Source organism: Lathamus discolor, chromosome 8 (assembly GCF_037157495.1).
Source record: "Lathamus discolor isolate bLatDis1 chromosome 8, bLatDis1.hap1, whole genome shotgun sequence".
NCBI classification, from domain to species: domain Eukaryota; kingdom Metazoa; phylum Chordata; class Aves; order Psittaciformes; family Psittacidae; genus Lathamus; species Lathamus discolor.
Window position 1 is genome coordinate 20,151,786 of NC_088891.1, and position 11,230 is coordinate 20,163,015.

At 62.5% G+C, this 11,230-nt stretch overlaps 2 protein-coding genes across 2 annotated transcripts; both read right to left on the minus strand.

Moving 5' to 3' along the window:
* Positions 1 to 227: 227 nt before the first annotated feature.
* NEIL1 (nei like DNA glycosylase 1) lies at positions 228 to 4,699 on the minus strand. The gene is made up of 9 exons (XM_065689009.1): positions 4,262 to 4,699; positions 4,064 to 4,183; positions 3,590 to 3,668; positions 2,495 to 2,594; positions 2,249 to 2,373; positions 1,792 to 1,819; positions 1,006 to 1,067; positions 667 to 871; positions 228 to 584 (listed from the first exon to the last, which is right to left on the minus strand). The coding sequence occupies exons 1-9, from the start codon at positions 4,681 to 4,683 to the stop codon at positions 565 to 567; spliced, it is 1,161 nt and encodes a 386-aa protein (XP_065545081.1). The 5' UTR covers positions 4,684 to 4,699; the 3' UTR covers positions 228 to 564.
* Positions 4,700 to 4,892: 193 nt separating this feature from the next.
* COMMD4 (COMM domain containing 4) lies at positions 4,893 to 6,616 on the minus strand. Its single transcript, XM_065689037.1, has 8 exons — positions 6,509 to 6,616; positions 6,360 to 6,431; positions 6,203 to 6,268; positions 5,836 to 5,875; positions 5,621 to 5,740; positions 5,469 to 5,549; positions 5,093 to 5,269; positions 4,893 to 5,002 (listed from the first exon to the last, which is right to left on the minus strand). Exons 1-8 carry the CDS (start codon positions 6,509 to 6,511, stop codon positions 4,962 to 4,964), a joined length of 600 nt encoding a protein of 199 aa, XP_065545109.1. The 5' UTR covers positions 6,512 to 6,616; the 3' UTR covers positions 4,893 to 4,961.
* Positions 6,617 to 11,230: the final 4,614 nt, after the last annotated feature.

An 11,230-nucleotide genomic window follows, 5' to 3' on the forward strand; every position in this document is an offset into this window, starting at 1 on the left:
CAGCCTGTTTTCTGAACTTACTTCTAGGTAACTGCTCGGATCTTCCTCCTCCCTGCTGTAGCTGCTGCTCTTTCAGTGCCCTCCTCAGCAGCATCTCACTCCTGGGACCAGGGAGGCAGAGCTTACCTTTATTGCTAGAGGGATGAGGTGGAGGGGAAGCCTGCTGCAGCCCATGTGGGGAAGAGGTTGGTGGGGCTCTCCTTGGCACAAAAAGGCAGGCACAGGGATTTCTATACAAAATACTTTATTCGTCAGCTAAAAACAGTGATCGAGGGAGGTGAAGAAGGAAGAGGCAATCCACTCTTAGGCAAAGGGAAGGACCAGAGGCCAGCATGACAGGTCCATGGCCCTTATCCCCCTCAAATACCTGAGGGCAGCAGGAGGACGCTGAATAAATCAGCGCCAAGCTCAGCTCCTCCGTCCTGCAGTGGCAGACGCAGCAGTAGCAAGCAGGGGTGAAGACAGGAACAGAGCAGCCCCAGCACTGAGCTCCTCAGCACTAACCCAGGCCCTAACCCGAGCTGCTCCTGTGGCTGCTAAAAGGCCCCTGGGGAGGGGCAGCACTCACACTGCAGGGGCTGTGCCTGGAAGGGGGAGAGGGAAAGGAGAAGTCAGAGGGTGAGGGGTGCCCAAAGCCGCGCTGGTGTCGCAGGGAACCAGCCTCACCTCTGCCCCTGCGCGCTGGGGTCCGGCGCCTTCTTTCAGCCTTGACCCGCACCTCGGGCTCGGGCAGGGCCCCAGCAGCGGCCACGCTCTTCTTTCTGCGAGCGCGTCCCTTTCTCGGCCCATCACCGGCCTCCTCTTCCTCCTCGGCTGGCACCGGGGGTTTCGCTGCAGCCCTGCGGCGCCGCCTCGAGGCAGGTGGGGGGTCCTGCAGGGACCCCAGAGCTTAGGCACACAACTGGGCTTGGACAGAAGGATGCTGAGGAACGCCAGGGAGGAAGGAGCTCCGCTGGGAGACCAGGAGCAGCCGGAGCAGGGAACAGGACAGCACAAGCTTCTTACCTTGGGGGTCACAGCCTCGGGGTCTGACTCCACCTGAGCGCGCTTCTTTCGGGATGCCTGCCCTGTGTGAAAAGATGGGACCAGGTGTGAGGAGATGCGGCAGTGCCTGTACCTTGAGGGACCAGCCTGGCAGGCAGTGATGGCGACAAAGGCGCAGGCATGGAAAACTATCCGGGAGCAGCTCTGCTCTGGAGCCAGGCTGAGAGAGCTGGGCTGGGTCAGCCTGGAGAAGAGAAGGCTCCTGAAAGGGAGACCTGAGAGCAGCTCCAGTGCCTAAAGGGGCTGCAGGAAACCTGGAGAGGGGCTTGGGACAAGGGCCTGTAGGGACAGGCCAAGGGGAATGGCTTGAACCTGCCCGAGGGGAGACTGAGATGAGCTCCTAGGCAGAAGCTCTTCCCTGTGAGGGTGCTGAGGCGCTGGCACAGGGTGCCCAGAGAAGCTGTGGCTGCCCCATCCCTGGCAGTGTTCAAGGCCAGGTTGGACACAGGGGCTTGGAGCAAGCTGCTCCAGTGGAAGGGGTCCCTGCCCGTGGCAGGGATTGGAACTGGGTGGGCTTTAAGTCCAGTTCCAACCCAAACCAGTCTGGGATTCTATATCCTGCAGGTGCAATGCTGTACACAGGCAGGTTGGTGTGCTGGTAGGTAGGAAACCTTGATCCCAGTGCCAACAGCCATCATAAGCCTGTCAGCGCCCCAGAGAGAGGGCATTTGCTCTGCCTTTGCCTTCCCAGCTTCTGGCCCTCCTGGGGCAAGAGCAGGTCCCATGGGGAAGAGAGAGGCCACTCACCTTTGGGAGCCATGGGGCCAGGCTCTCCCTGCAAGGAAGGTGACAGAGCATTGACCAGGGTGCACCGTTCTGCCGGGTGCAGAATCTGTGCCCCTTCTCCATCCCACGGCCAAGGCAGTGATGTGGAAACAGCCACGCTTCCCTGGGAGCCAGGGAAGCTGGACCTGCCCTGTGCCCTGGGAGCTCTCTCATCAGCTCCTTCTGTGAGTCCCCACCTCAGTGGCTCACCCCAGACATAGGAGGGAGGGAATGGGGCTGCCAAACCAACAGAGTCCCCATCCCTGCCATCCCATCTGCTCCAGCCTGCCCACCATACCTCGGGTCCTTGGCACCTCCATACCCAGCTGCCTGGCCACAAGGGTGACCCCCAGTGACACAATGTAATGCAGGGGGGGGTCTCAGGAAGCTGGTGTCCCCTTGGAGCAGTGGTCAGGGACAACCAGCCCCAGGCTCCTACCTGGAACCAGATGGTTCTGCCGTTGCGGTCACGCAGGGAGCTCATGCCAGGCACCAGGTAACACTGCAGCCAGCTCTTGAACGCGGCGTAGTTATCCGAGTGATCTGGGTCAGAGAGGTGTTTTTCTGGGAAGGGAGAGGCGGAAAGGACAGAAGTAGAGAGGAAGCAGTGACCACACTGTTGGGTGCCCTCCCAGGCCTCCTGCTTAGGAATGCCAGGCCCAGGGCTGCCGTCCTGGTGCCTCACCCGTTGCGATGACCTCCATGGGCACGGTGTGACACAGCTCCAGGAGATCCGGGTTCTCCCGCATCAGCTTCAGCTTCTTGCTCAGTGTCAGGGAGGGATTCTGCAGGGAGACAGAAAGGGAGCGGAATCACTGCTGGCAGCCAGATTCCCATCTCCTCTTGCCCTCACTCCCCACTTGCTCCATCACAGGCTTCAAACTGCACATCAGGACGCTCCCCACGGCTACAAAGCCGTGGGAAGGGGCAATCACACAGGAACACCAGCACTTCGTACAAACAGCACTCAGGTCTTGTTTGTTGTTCTCTGCCTCAGTAAACCAGCCACTTCCCCCCTGCCCCGCGGCCACGAGATCAGCCATGGGTCCACTGCAGCCTTCCCCAGAGGTTTGAAGCTTGTAAAGTGTTTGTTTTCCCCTTCTCTTCCTCTTCACCCACCCCAAATACACCCGGAGGCTTCCTGACGGCGGCACCAGCACAGCTCAGGGGCATGTGCTGCTGTCACAGCTCGTCAGCCCAGCCACGCGTGAGCACACGTGAAGTTATGGAGCTGCTCTGCTGCACTGGAGGGGCAGATGTGCCCAGACAGGGGCTGCTCGTGGCTAAGGAACAGCCTGAGGAGAAGGATCCCATGAAGCAAGGGTTGGAGTTGTGAAGGGAAAATGCCCATTGGTGGGATGGGAGACACTCGGAGCAGCAACTCACCTCCCAACAGCAGTGTGAGCTGGGGGTGCGTGAGCTCTGCGGGGGCCAAGGGATAATGTTCTGCCCCATTGGAGCAAGGAACCAAACATGAACTGAAACTGGCCCCTGTGCTGGAACAAGCCCAAAACAGCCAACATGAGCCACAGCTTCATGCCCAGCTAAGCCCAAAGCCAGGGCCGGGCAGGGCTGAGCCCAGGCTGGGGGCTGGCAGCAAACTGAGGCACCTCCACTACTGCTGAGCCCAAACCCCAACGGGGAACATTCCTCAGCTCAGTGCAGCTCCCCCACAGATGGCAAGAGGCTCCTGGAGCTGTAGAGATGTCCCAAAGGGCAGCAGGCAAAGAAATCCCAGCCTCTGGCTGGAAACCTGCCCCTTTCTGAGGGTGTTCCTCACCTTCCTTCTCCTCTCCTGCTCCTGCTCCTTCAGGGCCTCCAGCACAGTCCGAGCCTTTTCAAAGGGAGGGATCTTCAGCCTGAGAGAGTCACAGAATCCCAGAATGGTTCAGGTTGAAGGGACCTTAAAGCTTTAACCCCTGCCATGGGCAGGGACCCCTTCCACTGGAGCAGGTTGCTCCAAGCCCCTGTGTCCAACCTGGCCTTGAGCACTGCCAGGGATGGGGCAGCCACAGCTTCCCTGGGCACCCTGTGCCAGCGCCTCAGCACCCTCCCAGGGAAGAGCTTCTGCCTAAGAGCTCAGCTCAGTCTCCCCTCGGGCAGGTTCAAGCCATTCCCCTTGGCCTGTCCCTACAGGCCCTTGTCCAAAGCCCCTCTCCGGAGGACCTCAGCCCTCAGTTGCCTCTACCAGGTGAGAAGCCACCATTAAAACTGTGCAAAACTCCTGCTGCTCAAGCCTCTCACCTGCCCTTACCTGTACAGGATCTCAGCACGGAGATAATTCCCAATCCCATTGAAAAACTTCTGGTTTAAGAGGGCCTCGCAGATGGGCTTGTCAAAAGCCTTGTCGTCCAGGTTCTTCAGCACATTCTCCCTGTGGGGGAGCGCATCAGGACGCTCACCTCAGCTGAAGCCGAGCTGGGGGCTCTCCCCGTGCCTGGTGGATGCTCACCTGAAGGCCTGGTACTCGGAGAGGACGCAGGGCCCTCGGCCCTCCTGCCAGGCGTCCCCCAAGCGCCACGACCCGAAGCGACGGACATCGATGAAGCAGAGGACGCGCGGGGGGCTGTCGCGGGTGCGGAACCGGAGGTGCGCATGGCGCGGGAGCTGCGCGGCAGGGCACAGCCGGAACGAGCCCGACATGCCGAAGCGGAAAACCAGCTCCTGGGGGGCACCGGCGGAGCCCAGCGGGGCGAGCGTCAGGCGCAGCTCCTTGCCCCGGGCGGTGGCAGAGATGCGGTAAGCCTCGCTGCTGAACGGCACCTCCGGGCCCCTGCCCACCGCCGAGCGCTCCACGCCGCCCGAGAACACCAGGGCACCGCAGGCCTCGTTGATGTAGCGCCCGGCCAGGTGCAGCTCCGGGCACTCGGGCATGGCCGCGGGACCGGAGGCACCGGAGAGACCGGACACACAGAGGGAGCGCCCCGCCCCTGGGGACACGCCCCCAACCATGCCCCGCCCCCCGCTCCCCATTGGCTGCACTGCCCGCCGGGAGCTGTAGTCCAGTCTTACACCCCGTGCAACAGGCTGCAGTGCATGCCGGGAGTTGTAGTCCACCGGAGGAGTACCCACACTAGGACGCGTCTGTCACGGACACCTTTATTGGAGCCGGCTCCGAGCGCACCGGGACCTCCCGCCCGGCTCGGCTCGGCTCAGCTCAGCGTGTTCATCAGCGCCTGCGCCTGCTTCAGCTCTGCGGAGACACGGGGCAGCCCGTGGGGGAGCGGCTCCGGCCCCGCGGCGTCCCCTCCCCCCCGCTGCCAGCTCCCCCCTGCGGCCTCACCTGCCAACAGCACCCGGAACTTGTCGGCCGACACGGCCATGGACACGGCCTCCGTGCTCCCGCGCTGCCCATCCCGCACGGTGAATGTCAAGTGCACGAGGGGCTCATGGACCTCCTGCAGCTCGCTGGAGCTGAGGGTGTAATCCACGCGCCAGCACACCGAGCCCAGCCGGCTCACTGGGGCAGGCAATGGGGCAGCATCAGACACACACACACCCCGATCCCAAACAGCCCATCCCAGATCCCAAACACCCCACCCTGAGACCCAACACCCGACCCTGAGACCCAAGCCATGGCACTCGAGACCCAAACCCCCCTGGACCCAGAGACCAAAGAACCCCCCGACACCCAGTACATCCCCCCGTGACACACTCACGTCTCAGGCTGGCAGCCCTCAGGCTGTCCTGGAGGGAGCTCTGCTTCTCCTCGTAGGAACGGCACAGCCCGCTGGCGTGTTCTGCCAGAGCACAACGAAACTGTCTGATGGCACCGATCCCACCACGGTGACACCCCCAGGGTCACCCCTACCTTTGGGCAGCCCCAGCTGCTGCAGCTCACTGGAGAGGGACTCGCTGTCCACACCGTGCTTGGCAGCACTGGAGAGGATGAAGCCGAGGACGGCAATGGTGGCCTTCACATCCCCTGACTCTGCATGGGGAAGGAGTCAGCTGTGCAGCCCCAGCTACATCACTGCCTGTCCCCAGGGATGGACCTGCAGTAGGATCCAGGGCAACAGCGCTCACCTAACTTGGCATCTGAGGTCAGCTTCAGGATCTTCTCATACTGTGGGAGAGCAGCACATGAGGCCATTGTAGTGAGCACCAGATACCGCACAGCACTGCAGCCAACACCAGCAATCATACAAGCACGGACTGCTTTGGTTGGAAAGGACCTTCAAGCTCATCCAGTTCCAACCCCCTGCCACAGGCAGGGGCACCTTCCACTGGAATGGATGGGTACCTCAGGAATATGATTCCATATGCTAGCAGAATCCTCACCTTAGAATTACTGCTCACTACCCAAGTTACTACTGGTAGTACTGGCCAGCAGCACCCCCCGCGGAGGGGCCGTTTGGAGCAAGCACACCAGCAGTGTCTCCCCGTCACTCACCTCCATGCTCCCGCCCAGCAGGTCCCGCAGCACTTGGGCACAGATCAGCTTCAGCTTCACCGAGGACTGCGGGAGGAGGAAGAGAAGGAGAAGGGGGGTGAGCACCGGGCTCGGCGGGGCGGGAGCGGGCAGAGGCCGGGGGGAGCGGGCACTTAACGATTTTGGCCAGGGTGCTGATCTCGGCCAGGACCCAGTCCGGGCAGTCCAGGTCCCCGCAGAACCGGAACCGCTACGGAAGGACAGTGCAGTCAGAGCCCGCCGCGGCCTCACCGCGCCCCACATCGCCCCCTCGGCCCCCAACCCCACCATATCGCCGGTACCACCGCGGATCCCGCCTCCGCGACCCGGAACCGGTCCCGCGGAGGAGGAAAGCGACGCTCTGGTCCCGCCCCTCCCCAAGGGCGGCGGGGAGGAGCCGGTAGCGGCCGCCCCAAGCCCCGGTGAGGGGCGTTAGGGAGTGTGGAGGGGGTGGCCCTGTAGCCCCACAGCATCGGTACAGCCCCTTCCCGGCGGGGACTGTGGGTTAAAGGGGTGAGGAAACGCGTCCTTGGTGGGGCTGGGGTGAGGGAATTGGGTGCTGCCTGTCACCCCAACAGGTGAAGCACCATGGCTGGGGGCTGTCAGTAATGGCAAGGAGAAGCGTTGGGGTTTTGCCACCCAAAAGCGTGCTTTTCCCAGCCTCTGGAGGCAGGAAGCAGCTCTACAGACACTCACTGCCAGGAGCAGTTTCAGAGTTCTCTAGCCACAGGCCAGCCGGTGCTGTGGGTCTCCACAGCAGGCACGGGGCAGAGCTGGCCGCAAGCTGCTCTGGGGGTGCTGGACCCATGGGAGGGATGCTCCGGGGCTGTGCTGAGCTCCCCGCTCCTCTCCAAGGGGGAGAGCGGCTCCACCTGCGCTTCCCTCTGAGCTGCCGCACACGGGACCTGCTTCCTGGGGGAAAATTGGCCGCGTCCCCGAAGCTGGGAACATCAGCGCCGGGGCAGGAACCTGTTTCGCTATTCCAGCTCCAGCCAAGATCCCGGCCCCAGGAGATTCCAGCCCTGCGAGATTTCAGCTCCTTCCCACAAACTTTACTTTCCAGCTGCAGCAGTTTCATTCTAGCCCGGCTCTGTCATGTCTTAGCTCTGGCTCTGTATTCCAGCCTCAGACGAGTTCCCAGCCCCGAGTGACTTCAGGTCATTACCACAAGCTTTATTCACAGCTCCATGCTCAGTTATGCAGCGGCAGCTCTGCCTCAGGTCAGCTCCAGCCCCACCGCATCCAGTTCACGCAGAGCCGTTATCTTGGCTCTAGCTCCACGACTGCCTCCGCCCGGCCCCGGCAGCACTGGGCTTAGTGCGAGGCGGCAAACCAGAGCTCGGACACTGCGCCCCAGCTGGGGCTGCCCCGCCTGGGCCCGCCCCTTACCCCGGCCGGCCCCCGGTGCTGCGGCTCAGTTCCAGGCACCCCCCCAGCACCGCCTTCAAGCCCCACTCAGGGCTGAAACCGCCCGCCGTTGCCACGGCCCCCGAGGCAGCGCCCGGCCCGGGGGCACGCCGGAGCACACAGAGCGCTCCGTACACACCGTCCAAGATGGCAAAACACAGCTCAACAGCGACAGCTTTATTATTGACCCTGCCCTGTCCACAGCCCCCTACCCCAGCCCGCCAGCCCCCCGAGCCGCTTCCAGCTGCCGCCGTGGACGCTACCCGCGGAAAGAGCGCCGACCCCCGCTTACACAGCGGGCAGAGGAACCGGAGGTGAAAGACACACCCCGCTCCCGACACCCTGCAGCTGCCCCCTTTCAGCGCTCGCCTTTTATAACCTCCGCGCCACCCCGCCTTCCCCTGCCCAGCCAATCACGCCCCGCCCCTTCCCGCCTCGCCAATCTTCTCTCCGCCCATCCCGCCCCGCCCCCTCCTGCCCCCCCCGTCCCCGCTCCGACCAATCTTGGCCCGCCTCTTCAATCCGGCTCCGCCCCCTCTCCGTTTCTCCCAATCCCGGCCCGCCCCTTCGAAACAGCTGCCCCACTCCCGGTCCCACCGCACATCCGCGGAGCCGCAGGGCCCACAGAGGGTGCTGAGTTCCGGGCAGGACTAGCGGGCGCTCCGCAGAGAGCCGCTCCCGGTGCCCCTTCAAACCCCCAGATCCCGGAAGCACCGGAGGAAAGGGGCGGGCCGGGACTGAGTGAAACAGAGAAGGGGAAGAGCCGGATTGAAAGTGCGGGCCGGGATTGGGCGAAACAGAGAGGGGGCGGGGCCGGATTGAAGGGGCTGGCCGGGATTGGGCGGAGCGGGGAAGGGCGAGTTTGGTGTGGGCGGGGCTGGATGGGTGGAGAGAAGACGGGCGAGGCGGGAAGGGGCGGGTTGTGATTGGCTGGGCAGGGCGCCCAGAGGCTATAAAAGGCGAGCGCTGAGGGGCGGCGGCGCAAAAGTGAAGCGGCGGAGGCGGAGGCGGAGGCGGAGGCGGAGGCGGAGGCGGAGGCGGAGGCGGAGGCGGAGGCGGAGGCGGAGGCGGAGGCGGAGGCGGAGGCGGAGGCGGAGGCGGAGGCGGAGGCGGAGGCGGAGGCGGAGGCGGAGGCGGAGGCGGAGGCGGAGGCGGAGGCGGAGGCGGAGGCGGAGGCGGAGGCGGAGGCGGAGGCGGAGGCGGAGGCGGAGGCGCGCCGGTGAGCAGGGCTAGGCGCAGGGAGTGGGGTGGCGGGACCCCCGCCTCTGCCCGCTGTGTGTAGACGGGCCGGTGCTCAGTGCCGTAGGTGGTGTGCGAGGCGGTGGCGGTTCAGGGGGATAGCGGCTGGGGGGGGGAGGCGGGATTGAGGGCGGGCATAGTCAATAATAAAGCTATTGCTGTTGAGCTGTGGTGTGTACGCGGTGTGTACGGAGAAGCCTGAGTGCTGAGGTGGGACAAGGCCGCTCCACGGCTGGGGCTGCTGTCCCCGATCCCCGATGCTCCCCTTCGGGCCGGGGGCTGTCGGCGGTGCCCACCCGATGCGGGGCTGTTGCTGCCTGGGGACGGTGTCAGCCCCCGAGAGAGGCCTGAGAGCGGTGCTGGGGGCGGAGCTCGGAGCTGGGCCGCGGCGCCGGGCCCCGCTGGGGCAGCCCCGGTTGAGGCGTAGCTTCCGGCCGTTGACCCGCTTCGCCCGAAGCCCAGCGCTGCCGGGGTACCAGCGGGGCTGGAGCTGGGGTAACGGCTCGGGATGAATTGGATGCTGTAGAGCTGAACCTGGGCTGAGGCAAAGCTCTGGTGCTCAATCACTGAGTATGGTGTAGGGAATAAAGCTCGTGGGAATCACCGGAAATGACTGAGGACTGGGATATCCTGGAGCAGGGCTGCAATACAGACCTTGAGCCAGATCTGGTATGGCACAGGACCAAGGCTAAAATAAAAGTGCTGGAACAGGAGAATAAAGCTTGTGGGAATGAGGGGAAATCGCTGAGAGATGGGATCTTCGGTGGAACTGCAATAAGAGACTGCTGGTTTGGATTTAATCTGGAGCTAGAAAATAAAGCTTCTGGGAATGGGTGGAAACACTGAGTGGAGGGCTGGATGTGGGCAAATCCCATAAGACTGAGCTGAACTGAAGATACTGGGTTGGAGCTCGTATCTGCTGGAGATGGGCTGAGGCTCCACAGAGCCAGGGCTGGAATGAAAGCAGAAGGGCTGGAAAATAAAGCTTGTGGGAATGAGGTGAAGCCACTGAGGGCTGGGATGTTGGCTGGGGCTGGGATCTGCTGGGACTGGGATCTTGGCTGCAGCTGTGATAAGGCAGAACTGGACTGGAATGAATCTCCTGAAGCAGGAAAATAAAGCTTGTGGGAATGAGCTGAACACTGAGTGCGGGGCTGGACCTGGATAAATCCCGTAGAGCTGAGCTGAACTAGAGATGCTGGGTTGGGGCTGGCATCTCCTGGAGCTGGGCTGCACTGGAGACTGGAGCCAGAGCTGGAAGGAAAGCACAGGGGCTGGAAAATAAAGCTTGTGGGAATGAGCTGAACACTGAGTGCGGGGCTGGACCTGGATAAACCCCACAGGGCTGAGCAGAACTAGAGACACGGGGTTGGGGCTGGGATCTCCTGGAGCTGGGCTGCACTGGAGACTGGAGCCAGAGCTGGAAGGAAAGCACAGCGGCTGGAAAATAAAGCTCGTGGGAATGAGTTAAAATCACTGAGGGCTGGGATTTTAGCTGGAGCTGGGAAGAGAGAACTGGTTTGGAATGAAGTGTGGGGCTGGACCTAGATAAATCCTATAGGACTGAGTTGAGCTGGAAACACCGGGTTGGGGCTGGCATCTCCTGGAGCTGGGCTGCACTGGAGACTGGAGCCAGAGCTCAGGCTCCAAAGAGCCAGGGCTGGAAGGAAAGCACAGGGGCTGGAAAATAAAGCTTGTGGGAAGGAGATGAAGCCACTGAGGGTGGGGATGTTGGCTGGGGCTGGGATCTGCTGGGACTGGGATCTTGGCTGCAGCTGGGATAAGGCAGAACTGGACTGGATTGGATCTCCTGGAGCTGGAAAATAAAGCTTGTGGGAATGAGCTGAACACCGAGTGCGGGGCCGAACCTGGATAAACCCCACAGGGCTGAGCAGAACTGGAGACACTGGCCTGGGGCTGGGATCTCCTGGAGCTGGGCTGCACTGGAGACTGGAGCCAGAGCTCAGGCTCCAGAGCCAGGGCTGGAAAGAAAGCACAGGGGCTGGAAGATAAAGCTTGTGGGAATGCATTAGAATCACTGTGGGCAGGGATCTTGGCTGGGGCTGAAGCTGGGATAAGGCAAAGCTGGACTGGAATGAATCTGAAGCTAGAAAAGCTTGTGGGAATGAGGTGAAGTCACTGAGGGCTGGGATTTCCTGGGACTGGGATCTTGGCTGCAGCTGGGATAAGGCAGAGCTGGACTGGATTGAATCTCCTGGAGCTGGAAAATAAAGCTTGTGGGAACGAGCTGAACACTGAGTGCAGGGCAGGACCTGGATAAACCCCATAGAGCTGAGCTGAACTGGAGATGCTGGGTTGGGGCTGGGATCTCCTGGAGCTGGGCTCCATTAGAATCTGGAGTGA